The sequence below is a fragment of the Rhodamnia argentea genome, chromosome 2 (assembly GCF_020921035.1).
Source record: "Rhodamnia argentea isolate NSW1041297 chromosome 2, ASM2092103v1, whole genome shotgun sequence".
Lineage (NCBI taxonomy): Eukaryota > Viridiplantae > Streptophyta > Magnoliopsida > Myrtales > Myrtaceae > Rhodamnia > Rhodamnia argentea.
The window spans coordinates 10,802,275-10,818,843 of NC_063151.1; the positions used below are offsets into that span (position 1 = coordinate 10,802,275).

General features: G+C 40.2%; 3 protein-coding genes and 1 long non-coding RNA gene across 9 annotated transcripts in view; 1 reads left to right on the plus strand and 3 right to left on the minus strand.

Moving 5' to 3' along the window:
* Nucleotides 1-532, plus strand: part of LOC125313961 — a 30,777-nt gene extending 30,245 nt beyond the window's left edge. Inside the window, exon 3 of the long non-coding RNA XR_007197708.1 lies at nucleotides 433-532. This is a non-coding gene — a long non-coding RNA (uncharacterized LOC125313961). The remainder of the gene's footprint in view (nucleotides 1-432) is intronic.
* LOC115754147 (probable amino acid permease 7) lies at nucleotides 302-4,683 on the minus strand. Its single transcript, XM_030693103.2, has 7 exons — nucleotides 4,381-4,683; nucleotides 3,222-3,458; nucleotides 2,927-3,020; nucleotides 1,593-1,807; nucleotides 1,283-1,416; nucleotides 960-1,187; nucleotides 302-843 (listed from the first exon to the last, which is right to left on the minus strand). Exons 1-7 carry the CDS (start codon nucleotides 4,463-4,465, stop codon nucleotides 442-444), a joined length of 1,395 nt encoding a protein of 464 aa, XP_030548963.2. The 5' UTR covers nucleotides 4,466-4,683; the 3' UTR covers nucleotides 302-441.
* A 2,792-nt stretch (nucleotides 4,684-7,475) lies between these two features.
* Nucleotides 7,476-8,182, minus strand: LOC125313960 (protein TRACHEARY ELEMENT DIFFERENTIATION-RELATED 7-like). The gene is made up of 2 exons (XM_048275353.1): nucleotides 7,885-8,182; nucleotides 7,476-7,786 (listed from the first exon to the last, which is right to left on the minus strand). The coding sequence occupies exons 1-2, from the start codon at nucleotides 8,131-8,133 to the stop codon at nucleotides 7,646-7,648; spliced, it is 390 nt and encodes a 129-aa protein (XP_048131310.1). The 5' UTR covers nucleotides 8,134-8,182; the 3' UTR covers nucleotides 7,476-7,645.
* A 1,115-nt stretch (nucleotides 8,183-9,297) lies between these two features.
* Nucleotides 9,298-15,922, minus strand: LOC115754148 (vacuolar cation/proton exchanger 3-like). Of its 6 annotated transcripts, none has more exons than XM_030693105.2 (14): nucleotides 15,737-15,824; nucleotides 15,517-15,568; nucleotides 14,819-14,976; nucleotides 14,380-14,637; nucleotides 14,228-14,295; nucleotides 14,115-14,143; nucleotides 13,359-13,555; nucleotides 13,053-13,265; nucleotides 12,354-12,491; nucleotides 11,654-11,770; nucleotides 11,522-11,575; nucleotides 10,304-10,420; nucleotides 10,011-10,104; nucleotides 9,298-9,880 (listed from the first exon to the last, which is right to left on the minus strand). In XM_030693105.2, the coding sequence occupies exons 3-14, from the start codon at nucleotides 14,858-14,860 to the stop codon at nucleotides 9,858-9,860; spliced, it is 1,350 nt and encodes a 449-aa protein (XP_030548965.1). In that variant the 5' UTR covers nucleotides 14,861-14,976; nucleotides 15,517-15,568; nucleotides 15,737-15,824; the 3' UTR covers nucleotides 9,298-9,857. The 6 variants fall into 6 exon arrangements, with proteins under 6 accessions (XP_030548965.1, XP_030548968.1, XP_048131307.1 ...); XM_030693108.2 differs by having other exon boundaries at nucleotides 14,380-14,653; nucleotides 15,737-15,818; XM_048275350.1 differs by having other exon boundaries at nucleotides 15,437-15,568; nucleotides 15,737-15,813.
* Nucleotides 15,923-16,569: the final 647 nt, after the last annotated feature.

The window sequence follows — 16,569 nt, forward strand, 5'->3', positions numbered from 1 at the left end:
GCTTGACAGTTGACACCCCTTATTTGAAAATTTTCCTTTAGAATTTTCCTTTGTGGCCACATGTTGTATTGTTCAACGATACACGTGCGCATCTGAAAAGTACCCTAGAGTAACATGCATTTAGGGAAATTCACTTTGTGAGACCTTTTCTCCACTTATAATATGTTTTTTGTCCGTTCGGTCAAATGTCAAATCTCAATATATGTTTGGAGGCTTTCCAAAACGGCAATCGAACCAAGAGCACCTCGAAAGCTACGACCACAAGCGTTGTCCCCCGAGCGTTTGGTGAAAGTAAAAACGACAGAGAAACCTCTTTCTGATTATTATATCAATGTGTGGTATGAGCAACTTACAAAAAGTCTCCCTACATCTCCAAAAGAATTAAAAAGGGATAAAATAGAAAGAAACTGCTGGAGGATTACAAGGCGGTAGTGTAGTTTCTCAGCTGAGTTCTTCAATTACGAGTTCTCCAACTGACCCAATGAATCCCACTATGGTGATCAACAGACAGAGAAAGCTGAACGACCTGTAGAAAATCCACTCCCTCGACCATGCCCTGATCTTCTTTTGCTTGAAGTACATCTCAATAGGGAAGTATATTCCCAGGGGCCAAAAGTTGAGCGCCCCCAGCACCCCTAGGACCGAGTTGAAGTAAGGGAAGAGAATCGCCAACGCGGTTGTGGACGCCACGTATACCGTCCTGAACACCATCCTGAAGAGGTTCACCTGGAGCCCCGGCAACAGGGGGAGCTTGCACGAGTAGTGGTTGTTCACGAACCCGCTGTCGGGGAATTTGTAGGCAAACCATCTCTCCACCGTCGCAAAGACGGGCTGGCTGAAGATCTGATCAAGAAAAGTGCCAGGGAAAGGACAGGTTTATTACAGATGCAAGAACGTGATGCTGATAGGTGAATTGGACATGAACATGAACATTAGTTAACCAATCCTCCTGATGTTACCTGATATCCTCCCACCAGATGAAGCACAATGCAAGCATTGGCAAGGTCAACAAGCCAGTATGGCTCGTAGAACCCGAATCCAGTTAATAGATTGCCTGGGGTGCTGTCCCCGAACGCTGCATATCCGAAGCATCCGCAGCATAAGTAAAAGACGGTGGTCACCACAATAGCATACATTGAGGCCTTCTTCATCGTCTCATTTTCCGGGGGAGGGGACTTCAAGGTGTCCTTCAATACAAAACATCACACATACTGCTTCAATCGTTAAGCTACCTTCTTGAAAACATTACTCGATCCTGTGCACTAGGAGATGAAAGCCTCACCTGTATCTCGAAGACAATAATGGAATAAGGGTACGCAAATGCGATGTCTCCGAGTGCTTCAAAGGCTAATAAGAACTTGTCGAGAATGCTCGAAGCTGAGACTCCTGTGATCGTTCCCTTGATTGTCCCATTCTCTGCAGCCATGGAAGCAAGTTAGCAACTGTGAATCACAATGAAACGGCTCAGTGTAATGATGTACGCTAATTGAATTTCATAAATTGCAAACTCCGAGCATACCTATAACATGAGGCTGCTATTTTGCCTGTACTTGGATTTCAAGTATGATTCCTAAACAAAGCACCTTACCTACCTATTACTTTTGCCACGCCAAGTCCAAGCCCAATCGAGGCGTAGGAGAAAGACATGACTGCTGCAATCACTGAAAGCCAACCCATATTGTGGAAATCTGGAATCTGTGACACTACTATCTGAACTAAACCAAACAGAAGCATGTAGACACTATCTCCGTAATCACATGGAGCATCATGACCTTCCCGGTGATAACAGTTTGACTTCAGGATTGCCCTGCACCATTAAAATGGAAGAAACAGTTATCTTCAATCTGAACTCCGAAGTCAATCACCAAAATAAACAGTACTTAAAACTAGACATGTTAAAGCACGAAGACGTAACTCATGCTTCTCCCTAGTGGTGCTGTGGAAATTGAAAATGCATGAAGGACAATAAACACGTAATATGCGACTTCACGCTTCTGCCTAGCTCTGGAAAATGGGTATGCACAAAGGATCAAAAACACTTGATCGTCAGAAACATTGATCAAATTGTGGGGCTAATTATCACTTCTACAACCAGAAAACCACATTCTTTTCTACCCTAGCCATCCCCTGAAATATCAGGATTAGTGCAAAATAGATTGACTCGTAATGGTACACAAAGTCCCTGACAAAAGAAAGCATATAGGAGATTGGAAAGCTGTAAGTTCACTGATTTTGAATTCAGAATTCATTTGGAGTACACCAATTCAAGTCTCCACAAGTTACCTAAGAGGTTGTTGATTCTTGTCAGGGAACATGATAAATGTCAAGCGGCTCAAACTTGGTCCTAGGAGAAGTTCATGAAACTAATTGAGCATGCATCCTAATGTCACATAGACTACAGATTCAGTACGTACTCTAGGTTGGTCCTCTGATTAATATTTTGCAAACTTGGCACTAAGCGGAGAGGAACTGGTACTGGAAAACGTTTCCATCTGCCTACCCTCTCGTAAAGATTACTAGTATTTGCAGCCTGGCAGGTGATTTTACATGTACAAACCTCAATTAGCAATGACTATTGTACCTCCTGTCAATGAAAGAATATTTTAGGCTTCTAATATAAGTCAAACAGTAGGTTGAGGGAGAGGCAATTATTGCAGGACAACAGAGGCCAGTCTACCCAACTTCATCTCAAGAATGACTTTGCGTGTATAACATAATTTGGTCCAGATAAAGTACATGACTAGCTAAGATACTCCGTGAGGATTGCAAACTTAATTTTCTTTTCTCTCCTTCTATTTTCCTAGTTCAAAGCAAAATAAAAAAAAAATAAATAAAAAATCCAAGAACCCCAAGCTAGTTCTTTGATGAGCAAGGACAGGGAAAAATAAAATAAAAAAAAAAAAAAGTTCAAAGATGATATGAGCACCTTACACTGGCAGCAGCTGTTATTGTATAAGCGACCCCGCACCCGTATAAGCTCTCCTGCGCAAACACTCCACATATCCACCGCTCCTTCTCTCCTGAAAAATCATCGCCTCTGTTGTCATGTGCTTTTAAAATACCGCAAAATTCTCTTACTTTCTCTTTTTTCCTTCTCCTCATATTTTGCAAGGAACTTTGAATTTTGAGAAGTTCAGTAGATATCAACTTGAAAGGTCGACACATTTGCATGACATCTTTTATAAGAACTGTCAAAATGAATGTTGGGAATCTGTACTGACCTAAATAGAGCTTGACAGCTTCCATGTAAGATCGATTTCTGATGGTTCCGTGTTCTGGGTCAGGGTACTTATAGCAATCGCACAGAAGAAATGTGGAAATCACGGTGATGCCCGCAAAGCATAATATGCAAATGGGACCGAGAACCCAACCAAGTTGAGCCGTGCTCCAAGCAAGAGAAAGCACTCCTGCTCCAATTACTCCGGTTATAATATGCGCCACTGCAGTCCATTGGGTCCCTTCAAAGAACAATAACAAAGAATTGCACAGGTTTGTTAACAGTGTTGAGGCGTAATCTATTTATTTTGGATCACTCAGTTATACAAAATTGAATCAGCGGATGGCCTCAATATTTATATTTGAATCGGATTTTTGGTTAGCATGAAGTCCTCCTTCCTGATGTTTCTCGTGGGAACATCTTTGATAACCCCAGACTAAGAAGATATGACAACAGAGTGAGGTTCTGCAAATCCTAGACTAATTAGAGTTATAACCATTGAAGCTCATATTTTTTAAACTCTAAGCTGGCAATTGCAACTTCACAGTGCAACTTCAATTTACCACAGAACAAGATTAGAAATTGGAACTTGTACAAGCATTTGCTTCATTCTGTTCTCAGAGCATTAGAACGACTGGAAACATTGGAAAAGTTAGCTTTCTCGAGAACGGCATGAAAATCAATAAAGAGCTCATAATGGGTGTGTCTCGATATTATTCTTTGACTGGGGGGTAACTGATTAGCTTGGAGGTATCGGAACAACAGCAATATCCTAGACTACGTTGGGTTTGGGGCCTTGGAGCAATAACCACTGAAGCTCATATTTTCCAAACTCAAAAGTCGGCAAAAAATTGCAACTTCACAGGATTCCTGATTTCAATTGCGACTTCAACTCACAACCGAGAGAAAAGGAGTGCCTGAGTTATGAAGTTCTTAACAGGTCCCTTTTGCTCAACCACAGACCCAGATTACAAAAATGCAACTTGCACAAGCATTTGCTCCCTTATGTCCTCTGATCAACACTACATCGTAACAGAAAGCATTACAGAAAGGACAAGACATGAAATCCTCCGAAGGATTCCTAAAGACATCTTTTCTAGTTGACAAGGTTGGCTTTCACAAGAACAACATGAAAAGCAAGGAGCCAATGGGGGACTACTCACCAGTTCTTTTGAGAGGCGCTTCTGATGCACTGTGTGAAGAAACGCTCTCAAGCAACGGCGACTGTGGATCGTCTTCCTCACCCATCACCCTTTCCAACACCCAAAATATAAAGAAACAAAAAAGATCGAAACTTTTTTTTTTTTTTCCTAATGTGGACTGCTCAGAAAAGATTCATAAATGGAGGAGTTTATTATAGCCTTCCCTCTCTTCCGTGTCGTCAAGTAAATCGACAAGCAATTTATACCCATTTTTGCACTGTTCATCATCCCTCCCACGCAACCAGAAAAACAGATGGTTACGCTAACAGAAGAATCTCTCACTAAGCCCACAGAAAAGAGGAAGACAGAAACTTCACATTGACGAGGCAGGTGTTGAACGTTTGGTGAAGCACTAAAAACGACGTACGAAGCAGCGTCGTTTTTCTGGGTACGGTAAACGCTAAGGACCCGAAAGTTCAAACTGAATCTTTAAATGGGGTACGTAACATTTGTGCAAATTCTCCTTTTTCAGTTTTCACTTAATCGAAATTTCGCGACACGCCCGATTCGACTTGAAATGTCCGAAACATCCAAAACCCATAAATACCGGCACGTACATACGCATACGATTTTTCCAATTTAAATGGCATTAAATTTAAATTTTTCTGCAATCTTTTTATCGATATCGGCTGTTTTTTTTCCTTTTTATGTGAATTTGTTCTTTTGGTCTAATTTTTATGTGAAATTTGAAAAGTCATAGAAATTAGAAAGTAGTTTGAATAATCTAAGGCAGATGCTGCTGCATCTTGGGATGCTAGAGGATTCTAATAATTGAATCTCAGATGCACCAATCCCAATCCAAGATCTCACACGATCTTTTTTCTTTACTTTGAACAGACAATGTTTCCAAGTCAGCCCGTCACCGTCGCGAAAAACGGTTGGCCGAACAATATTCATACGAGGAGGAGGGAGAAAATGCAAAAAACGACAGTCGTTTTCAAGGAGTTCGTTTCTTGAACAATTTGCACTTCTCTCCCCTTCTTTCTTTGAATCCGGGGACACATGATTGAACCAAGAGAGTCGGACGGATCCCACCAACTTTGTTGCCTAATTTCTCTATATCGTTTCACGAAAAAATGAATGATTTGAAAATAATTTTTATAAAAATAATTATTTATATCATTTGAAATTATTTGTCAATGAGAGAAAATTTTCATTATCGACAGTAATATATATCTAAAATTTTTAGTTTGCAATGAGCATATTTTCTGTAAAAAAAAATTTTTGTCTATCTATTTTCTTAAGGGATACAAGTAATCGTTTTTTCGAAAAATATTTTTCAATTCATTCATTTTTTTGTTTTGTCAAAAGAACAGAACATCATAATGCGTTTTTCATGGAAATTTTCATGAAATTTTTTTTGCAAATCGATTATCGAAAAGTCAGAAAATAATTTCTCAAAAAAAAAAAAGAGTTTTCTTTAAACAGGCGGACTCTTACTCAGCATTTTGAAATTTCGGGCGACGAAACATTATTGTCAGCACTTGTAACCGTGTCAAAGATGCTCGGAGGCGAAATTAGGCCGGTCAGATTCTTTTTGCCGTGTGAATTTCAGTGCCTGCCATGCCAGAAACTGAAATGACTAATTGACAAATGAGCTTTTGTTTTGTATAGTTCGAAACCAGTAATCATCGTGGCGAACCCATCATTTTCCAACTATCTAGAAATGGAGACTTGGCCCATATTTTTATTTTATTTATTTTGAATTTTTGGAATGTTTTTGTCACCACATGAAGAATTGTCAAAACCCACGATTGTAATTTTGCATTTAGTAACTATTTTCACGAATTTTTTTAACTTCGATCTTAATAAAGATGGCATATTTATAGATCTCGAACCAACATTCGATTTCATGGTACGATATCACGACTCTATACATGAGTACGATCGCACGTAGAAAATACCCACAACACTTGAATGTTTTGCAAAAGTGTAGATGCATCGGCGATATATTCGTAATATGTTAAAGATATAGTTTAACTTGAGTTTGGAAACAAGGACCAAATTATCATGTCTAGATTTGCAAAGCTTCCAGGGATTGGCACGCCGTTTGAAAAGCAAAGTACTATCCGAATGAGCTTTTCGATAACATTGTTTGAAAGCTGGCGCAGTTGAATTTTGCTTTGGAATCGAAGGAAGCTGAAAGACGACCACGTCATTTGAAATTTGCTTAGCTTGGATATTACAATTACGGCCTATTTATAGGTTTCAAATCAAATCGGAGAAAGTCTAGTCTAATGTACCAAACATCTTGAATCCAGACACAAATTCGACTGTAATACATATACCATCACGTGGTAACTGTCTGAATGATTTGCGCAATATATGATGTATTGTAATATCTCCATAATTTCTGTAATTATTTTTTTTTAAATAAAAGCAACTTTGCTAGTGACAAGCGGTATATTCTACCATAACTTAGCTAATTAATGAAAAAATTGGAAAAAAGTAAATATAGGATGGTCTTGATATACAATCTAAGTAGCATCGACACATGACATGTCATTTCTTAAAAAAAAGAGAATTTCGGTATATTGGAATATGTTGTATATTAAATATATACATGATATAAAAATATCAGCGGTGAGTTTCTTCTTTTATTAAAGATTCACCATTAGTTTTTTTTTTTTTTTTCTAGCTAGGTATATTAATTTTGAGGAAGCTAAGTATTTTTTATAAGTTTATATTTTTCCCTTAATTTATTGAAAGTGCTTAAAATTGACCTTGTGCTTGTCAAAACGGTTGGACTTGCTAACGTGTCTAGTCGATCATATGTGAATATCGGAATGTCCGACACGATACGAAGACACCCAAGAGAGTGTCGGTGCTTCTTAGCATACAACTACTATATCCACGAGATATTTCAACATGTTTCCTAGCATTGTCTAACAAATTCAAAATCTACACTCAAAGGTAGTTGCGATTCTCTTTTATTTCCAGTTCAATTAATTACACACGTAGTTGTCAGCACATTGACGGTGTTACGTCATCGAATCCTAGTCCCACTAATCGATGCTTAATTAATCATAATCACCCTGATGCCATTAGACAAGTAGCCCCCGAGATTGCTTTGTCCTAGATTTCCCCCTAGTCTTCATGATCTTGATCGTACATTCACGATGAATATTTTGAAAGAAGAAGAAATTCTATTACCACATTGTAAAATTGAGTTCCAATTGCTTACACATGTCTGAGAAGTAAGAAACGGACACGATCTCTACCGTATCTAATCTCTTAGCGCAAACACTATGCGTATGTGATTCCTTAGGGATCCCCTAGTTTCGGCGCGGACTGATTGCCTTGGATCTGGCGGGGGAGCTGATCTTAGCTCAGACCGCCGAAGCTCGCCGGGAACATCAGTTGATTGCTGCATCAGAAAAGATAAAATCAATCACTGGTGGGGAGTACGAAAATAAGCTCGCCCGGAACATCGGTTTGTTCCCTTGCTCCTCAAGTTTCACTTACCCGCATCACTTCTTCATCGGCTGCTGCCTCCCGCCGTCTCTTGGCTCGCAAGCAATAGAGGATCATGGCTGCCGAGGCTACTATAAATAGAAGGAGGCCCAACAAAACAAGGACGACCACCAGCCACGGGGACATATGATGAGATGGAGATGGCGGCGGCGGCACGGGAAATACGAATTGCAAGACCGGCGGCGGAGGTGGTGGACATGGGTAAGGAACGCACGGTGGTCCGAGAAACGGAGAAGCCATGGGTTGATGCTTAAACTCTCGTCTCTGTGAATCGAGTTTATATATAAAGTGAGCGGGCAATCGAATGTGCTTAGTTTTTAGGGCAATTCGTGAATTCCTAGTATGGAAAGAAAGCAAGTTATGCCTCCTTGATACGGTTTCCCTGAGTTGATTTATTACCATTATTGCACTCTGATTGTTACCACTATTCAGTTTGTCAAAGACCAAAGCTGGGTGATTAAACAAGCTATTTGATTGTTTAATCAAATAGCTAATTGCTAGGCCACTCTTCCTGTCTGGGAAGAGAGAGGTGGGGGATTCGAATCCTCACCTTCAAGGGAGTGGGGTGAGGACGTGCTAAGGATTTGAATCGCCTAACATTGAGATTTTCATAACATACATGACATTACTCAGATCGGCCGATGAGGCTCGCAGCCATGGATAAGCAGACCATGGCCAGGAGTATCACCAATTTACCATGGACAGTAGCATCATAGGCCAACCACGGACGAGCCAAGCTTGAGAGTAACGTTGTCCCTCATCCTCGGCCGTCATCAACATTGTTAACCAGATCTAGCGAGTCGCTCGCAGCCTCTCACGAGGTCTCGAGCTCGCCAAATCTGGTGAGTTCGCCACGACTCATGAGGCCTTGAGTTCTCCGTGACTTACCGATCTCTGACGAGGCGTCAAGCTCGCCAAAGAAGCCGAGGAAGTAGATGAAGGAGGCGATGGTGGCAATCTCCCCGGAGGGTGACGATGTGGAGGGAAGCGCCTGGCAACAGCAGGAGGATGAGGAGCGGCTTGGTTGCGTGAGAAAGATGGGGGAACATGAGCAGAGGCCGCGAAAGGAGGAGAGGCCGCGTAAGGAAGACGGATGAACGGGAGCAGATCTGGAAAAGGAGGACTAGAAAATGACGCGAGGCCAAGAGGGCAACGTGAGGGAAAGAAGGCACAACAAGATTGAAAAATGATTTCCTTCTTTTCACAAATGAAAATCAGCCTATGTTATAGTTCTCTTTATGCAACGGTACGATTACGAAAGACGTTTTCCGTTTAATACACGATAAAGAGAGATGAATATATGGGGGAATTTGTACAACCCGAAAAGTAGATTAGAGCATGGTAACTAGGGCAGTGCTGTAGTACCAGCCCAGTAGAAAACATCCAAAGGTTCCAAACTGAGCGTTGCAAATAACATCTGAATTTCATTACATAGGCAAAATTAAGTGATGTAAATTACATCAGAATTGGCTTATGTAACCTCTAAACATGGAAGGCACTCTCATAGCAACTCTGAGAATCTTGAACGTCTCAAACCATTATTCCGCCGTTCATATCTTTAAATTCCTTTGTTACCAAAAGGAAAAGGAAAATAGGTACCTGTACAAAACCAACTCGCCCGGAGCCATTCAGTGATTACAGAAACACAAAACAAAATACAGATGGAAAAAGAAAAGCAGATCTCTAATGAACTCATCCCATCAATTTTGTGATGGGTCTCAACTCGCGCATGTGAATGACACTAGGCAAGCAGCGAAATAATTCTTGACTACCCTATCATACAATCCTTCTCGATCTTAAATATAAGATGAGGGAAATGTGGAACAAAATCCAGCCAAGGTGCTCGATCAAATATACACTATTGAAAACGCACCGGCAGGAGCTGGAGATGTGTACCGTCACCCGTGGCGTATATGCATTCAGACTAAAGCATCCGCTTCTGAACATCCGACCACGTAATCTCCCTATGTCTCTAATTGTTTATCATCTGTAAAAGATAATAATGAGGAATTTGAATCTTTTATGGCAATAGTAATTTCCATAGAGCAGTGAAGTAAGAGAGTCTACGCGATTTCAAGCAGGAAAACAAACTTTTTTCATGGACATTAGGCACTAACCTTTGGTTGGATCGACATGAACAAAGAAACTGGCAGCGACAATCACATAGGAAAGTATTAGCATCAACCCTTTAAAGTAATTAGCAGTTCCTTCCTGCACATCGAGAAAATTTAATGAAGAAATGTTGAACAATCACTGTTGAAATGGAATTGAGTGGCAACACAAAACGTGGCAAAGACGATGATATGTCCCTGTCAGTTTTGCTGCCATCAGGCATCATGGAGGACAAGCCCCTAGAATTATAGATTTATGCCACCATAACATAAAGGTAGCGAGCTAATGCCTCACAAACCTGGAGCAAGAAGGCCACAACTAATACAGTAATGAAAAGAACTGCCGTTTCAAAGAGTTGAAAATTCAAGTCCATGGGGCGCCCCATTATCCATGCAATAACCACACAAAAGGGTATCTGCATTGATGAAGATAAAAAAATCAATGGAGAATATAAAGGACACCATGAAAACCAAACTAAACTTCACTTATACGCACAAAATTTGAGCATTCATGCATATATAGACAGTCCTCCAACTTTGGTGGAAACCGAAATATACAAAGCTGGTGAGATTGAGAACCTTCTAGTTCCATCACTGCCATCACTCTTTTACCCCATTTCCCTCCACACAATCTTAATCCTGGAGCTTCTATCTTTATATGGAGATTGCACACATAGCAAGATGGAGAACAGGCATGATAACTAAAAATTTGATGAAATCACAGCCATCTCTCTTTTCCCCAATTTCCCTCAACACAATCTTAATCCTGGAGCTTCCAACTTGTTCCAAGAGGCCCGCCATATTCTAAGTCCACGTCTTACTAGATACAGGCAAAACAATACTTGAGGTACTCATGGAAGGAACCTTCTACGTGGATATTGTCACACACAATACATCCATAAGTTCGAGCCAAAAAAAAAAAAATTGCACATCTTTTCCTATAAGGAATCTAAAACAAAACCTCATTCTTTTCAGGGTTGTAATGGAACTATCAAAGCCAAAAATTGGCATCAATGAGGTTAACGATGATAAATCATTCTAATCGTCCGTACATCAATGAAGAAAAAAAGGTCCAATGATGAGAAATGCATGGTTGAAAAAGGGAAAAAAGGTCCAATGATGCTTGAATCACAGAGCCAATACAGCTCCAAAATGAGCCGCTAATCGAAGTTACCGAAGAACGATACGAATGACAATGACAACTGACAAAACATTAATCAAGAACATACAGAGAGGAGTACCAAGATAGAATATTTCCAAGGTATTTCTACGGATAAGGTATTCCTATGGAAAGGACAGCAAACAAGACATTTACAACATCTACATAGATTAGAATAGCATATATTATCAAAATTAATTGTGTATCCGATGTCAAACATCAAAGAACTGTTCTTCTGTCATCTTAACTGGCAAATAAAATTAAAATTGATTATCAAAAGGTAACACGTAGGTTCACTGCAGAATCTGCGAATAGATAGACTACAGAATCAATCAACTTGCAACGACAAATGACTTACCCCAAACATAGATATTTGAGTTGACGATCCTATTGCCACTCCCAAAGATATGTCCTGCCAATGAAATCATAATTTTTGCAAGGGCCGATAGTATTAAAAAAAAACACAAAGTAAAAAGAGGAAAATGCTTACAAGTTTGTCTTTCATCGCAAACATTATAGCGCTCGCATGCTCTGCTGCGTTACCTACGATAGGAAGTAATATCACGCTAATAAATGCAATAGGTACTTTCCATGCTGACGATGCCCCCTGAAATGTCAAACAATGAGGGAACTCTTAAATGATGGAGCCAAAGTAAACTGAGCGGAACCTCATAAGGAAACTTTCAGGAACTTTAACCGTAAAAAAGAGAAGAAAAGGGAAGAGGAACAAGGACACTCGTACTTCAAGAAGCACTACTTTTAAGTTAGCCAATACGATTGAGAATAAGCACTTGAAAGATTGGACAGGCATGCGATAAAGATGAAAAGCGCCTACAATTGCTTCAAGTTGAATATAGAACTCTCCTTTAAAAAACTATGACATATAACTTATGACTACCACATTTTCTAAAATGTTTAAATCTCCCCATACTATCTGACCCAACACCAAGCCCACTGCCGAAAAGAGCTTTTGCCCAGAAGATTACTATGACATCAAAGGTATTCATAAACCACGAAGACAAACAGGAAACTGTGGATAAAACTGCTAAAGCCAAGCTTAGGTAATTTACAATTTGCAGTAATAGCAAAAATATAAGATAAGCTCTATGAGAAATGAATATAACAAACAGAATCCAATACGACCAATATCTAATCTGTCAAGAGTGAATAAAGAAAAAGAACGTTAATACCTCTATGGCATCAACCAAATAGTCCGATAAAAATGAGATCCAAGCAGTCATTACTGCAAGCCAGATTATAGATTCCCACTTAGTAATTTCTGGGGACTCATCGTCATCCTCTGCACTCGCTCCACTTGGACTCCCTTCCTAGTACAAGTAAACCCAGACAAATTTAGTGCAAAAGACTAAATGCATCTCAAGGAAAATTTCGTGAACAACCTTCCCCAAACAGCTAAAGGGAATATGTTCGCAAGCACTACCAAGAGTGGATTACTTAGAAACCCCAACTGAAGCAATTTAAATTAAAAACACCCTGAACACTTTCAAAGGACTCAAAGAGACTATGCCTAAGGCTCAGAATTCTAGAGCGCTACACAATGCTATTGTTCCTAAACTGAAAAGAGGAAATGTTGGCAGTAGCAAGAGGCAAGGGCCTGAGCATGACAAGTTTACTACAAAAATCTCAGATCCACATTTAGTAAGCCTTGAACAGAATAACCGAATAAGGACAGAGGAAGTAAAAGACAGAAGCACTCACAAGCTCCCATTAACCAAGTCATATACAATTGGATCAAAACCTTGAAAGGAAAAGTTGTTCTTTCCATGGATGAACCATGTAACTAAACAAACAAATTCTACAGCATGAGGAAGTAGGCTATAATTAAAACAATGAAACACAGGTTAAAGAAAATATTGACCCTAACCGACCTCATTGAGAGGGACATATTGATTTGATTGACTCCTCAACTGGTAAAAGAGATAGGCAGCATATGCAACTAGCATGACGCAGCTGCTGAATCTCGAGAGAGCCAGTTCCGACTTCCCAAAGTGCACCTCACTGTGTGTGTAGTGAAGGACAGCAGGAAAAAGTAAACCCATGACAGCCATCAGTAACAACCCTGAGTTTACAACAGCAGTTGACTGCACACCAAATTTTAACGTGTCAGGAAGGGAAACATAGAACAGAGGGTGAATGTCAATCATAATAAAAGTGGAAAGCGACAATGGGCTTACCTTGTTAAAAACCTGTTCCTTCTTCATATAAACAAGCCCACCAGATAAGAATGCACAACCAAGGACAAGCAGCATATTTGAGAGGATCGAACCCAGTAATGACTGCTGAACCACCCTAATCATTCCGTTCCTCAGTGCATGTATTGATATAATCAATTCGGTTGCATTTCCAAAAGTTGCATTCAACAGACCACCAACTGCAAGTTCCAATTCAATATGTCAACCTGTAATCCCCTAGAGTAATGTTAAAATATGCATGACCATCTGTGTGCCACTGACCCATAAAAAATTTTACATTTTAAGCTTATGGAAGAAGTAAATTTAACATCCAGCATTTCTTGAAAAGATTAAAAGACTGTCTATTCATACTTTTGTAATAATTCATACAAAAATTTTTACTCCAACAACGAGATGAGGTTCTCCAGTAAACAACTTCCATGATGTATATTTGACAGGACAAGAGGAAAATGTGGGGAGAGAGAGACTCAGATTTCATAATTGCATGCTTATGGGTAAGGAACAATTGTGTGCATTGCACGCTAATGAGGCCCTACACAAGCCTATTGGTATTAACAAAAATAAAATACCAAAAATCATCTCCTGTCAAAAAACAATTCCTTGTGAAATTTTGAAAATTACCCCTTCAACCCTTCAAGTTTTGGATACCATACAATTCTTAGAGAAAAAAAATGTGAAGGCAGAGAACAATGAATATGGTTGCATCTAATTTACACTTGGATTTTCAGTGAATCTCACCTGTAGCACCAGTATAGAAAGCCAGTTGCCTACATCAAACAAGATATAGACATGAGCTTTAACCAAACCACATGTCCAAAAGATAATCAAGCAGAAGAACTAAGAGGCCTTACTCTGTAGCATAACCTAAACGCTCGGCCAAAGGTGTAATACCTAGTAAACTGAAAAAGAAAACCCACCCCTGCAGTCCAGCTACAGAAATTAACAGAGCATTCTTGAATGCGCTATGTTATAACAGATATGAATGTAGATGATCGTAACTCACATGATGGCCAGTCATATTATGAACCAAGATGGCTACAGGACCAAATGGCATAAGCAAGTTGAGTTTATTTGAGAAGACAACTATCTTTATACTTCTACATGCACAACTGAACATGTTAACACCTCCAACTCGTGAAGGCCCCGGAAATGGCCCTTGTTCGGCTGCATGAAAAGAATTCATCTTCGGAAAAACTTTCGTCGTGCTGGATGCACTCTTATCGTCAAAATCATGGATTGATCTTTCCTGAAGCGGTCCCATCTGTTACATAAAATTCCTTTAATAGAAATCATCAGCCGTAGGAATTGGTCCTTCTATATTCCACGGACATAACTAATAGAGAATGGATTAATGAGAAAAGGAATTGCATGGAAAGGAAAGTGTAGAGTATGACAAAGTCTTTCAAAAGAAATATGCTCGTCTAATTTTTTGGATATCATACTTCGATTTGAGGTCGATCGCCAACTTGCAACTCGTGATCCATTTTCTTTTACAAAAAACACGTCAAGAATCTCCTATCCATAACACTGCGGTGGTGCATTTATGTGCCCCACGTGCTTTGATCACGGTCGAAACAAGTCCCAGAAAGGCCAACTGAATCTGGTGCCACATGAAAACCCGAAGCAAATTAGACACACAAAACACGCTGGCAAGTAGATTGCTCCCAATTGAGGACAAACATGTCAGACATCTGCCTCAACATATTCATGAGCACCCATCTCATCATCTAATCCGGTCAATCTAATCTAAATGACTAATTCCCCATAAGTTGATGTGCTATGTTGTAACCGGACCGTCATCTAAATTATGATAAGCCACCTGCCCTAGAACTGGCTCGACCTCTTACACGACAGCATATCGAACAGGCTTCGACTCGCCAATCGAGAAACCGCCGATTCGAACAATCCACGTCCCCTCGAAAGCATCAAAATGCGACAGCATTTCACACGAGAAAGCAATCCGACGACCGCTCAACTGACGATCTAAAACGAACAAAACACACAGACTCGCGCTACCGGCGCCAATCCACCCCACAATGGATTCAAGAAGAGAGCTTTAACGATCCCTCTCCCTGTAACCCCACAGGAGATTGCGCACGCAGGCAAGAATCAGATTCGGATCCAGAGAACAGCACCTCACCTGGGCCAAAAAAAAAAAAAATTCAGGACGATGCCGAAGACCAGTGGATCGGCTGACGACCAGAGAAAAGGGGGAAACGATGAGCGACCACCACCCAGTTGAACCCAAGGAAAGAAGAAAGAAAGGGGAAAACAAAAAGACCGAGAGAGAATCCCTTGGAGGGAAAACAGAGAGAGAGAGAGAGAGAGAAGAACACAGAGGGAAGCGAAGGAAGCGGCACCTGATTCTCTGCGCTGTTCGCGTCCGAGAATGCTTTCCCAAAGGAGGTTATCCTATTCTTAGCAGTCGATCAAGATGAAGAAGACGAACAGGAAATTCAATACATTTAATAATCCCCAAAAATTCAACATTGAATTATTTTTAAATAAAACAAAACCGACGGAGAAATCATTCGAAGACAGTGGATAGTGCCTGAATCTCCCTCGCAACTTCGCGTTTGGACAAAAAAAAAATGTAATAAAAACCATTGAAGACCGTTTCGCAATTAGCGGCGGTTTCCACACAGTTGTCACGCGCATTGCATTTCTTCTTCTTTCTCCCTTTTTTTTTTCCTTCCTTCCCTTTTATTTTTTTCTTTTTCCCCAATTAGTTTCCTTAACCCCGTAATTAACTACGCAATACGCTCACATTAATTACGATTTCCCGGGTGGGGATTTCCGAAGCTTGTCCGGACATAAACATGACGTCATCATTCGAAGTGGGCGGAGCACAATGGCTTGTAAAGGTTATCTCCAAAGGCTTGTCCTAGTCCCCACCCACTTTCTCACCGACGGGAGAAAATGACCGTTGGTAGGTATTTAAATTAGACCCAAATCTTGATCCTAACTCTCAAATCTCTGGCACCAACTTTGTATCGATTCCGGCATTTTTAGGCTGATTTGAATCTACAATCCGTTGGCATTCTGCCCTGTAACTCATTGACATGCATACGTGCCAATGCACATGTTGGCAATTGCAAGATTAATTTGACATGGAGAATGACAAGTTTTCAATATATATATTCATGGGTATGAACAAGTACGCATTTTAAAAGAAGGTTCGTTGAGGCATGAA

What these genes read in the sequence shown, in the direction of transcription:
- LOC125313960 (XM_048275353.1), bottom strand. Translation starts at nt 8,133, where the DNA reads ATGGCTTCTCCGTTTCTCGGACCACCGTGCGTTCCTTACCCATGTCCA. An exon ending in CCGATGAAGAAGTGATGCGG is followed by an intron (nt 7,787 to 7,884) that starts GTAAGTGAAACT and finishes TTTCTGATGCAG; the next exon opens with CAATCAACTGATGTTCCCGG.
- LOC115754148 (XM_030693107.2), bottom strand. Translation starts at nt 14,860, where the DNA reads ATGGATCACGAGTTGCAAGTTGGCGATCGACCTCAAATCGAA. An exon ending in TTTCTATACTGGTGCTACAG is followed by an intron (nt 13,556 to 14,114) that starts GTGAGATTCACT and finishes TGGAACTTGCAG; the next exon opens with TTGGTGGTCTGTTGAATGCA. An exon ending in AATATGTCCCTCTCAATGAG is followed by an intron (nt 12,492 to 13,052) that starts GTCGGTTAGGGT and finishes TACTTGTACTAG; the next exon opens with GAAGGGAGTCCAAGTGGAGC.
- LOC115754147 (XM_030693103.2), bottom strand. Translation starts at nt 4,465, where the DNA reads ATGGGTGAGGAAGACGATCCACAGTCGCCGTTGCTTGAGAGCGTTTCT. An exon ending in AGCTGTCAAGCTCTATTTAG is followed by an intron (nt 3,021 to 3,221) that starts GTCAGTACAGAT and finishes ATGATTTTTCAG; the next exon opens with GAGAGAAGGAGCGGTGGATA. An exon ending in TGGCGTGGCAAAAGTAATAG is followed by an intron (nt 1,417 to 1,592) that starts GTAGGTAAGGTG and finishes CCATGGCTGCAG; the next exon opens with AGAATGGGACAATCAAGGGA.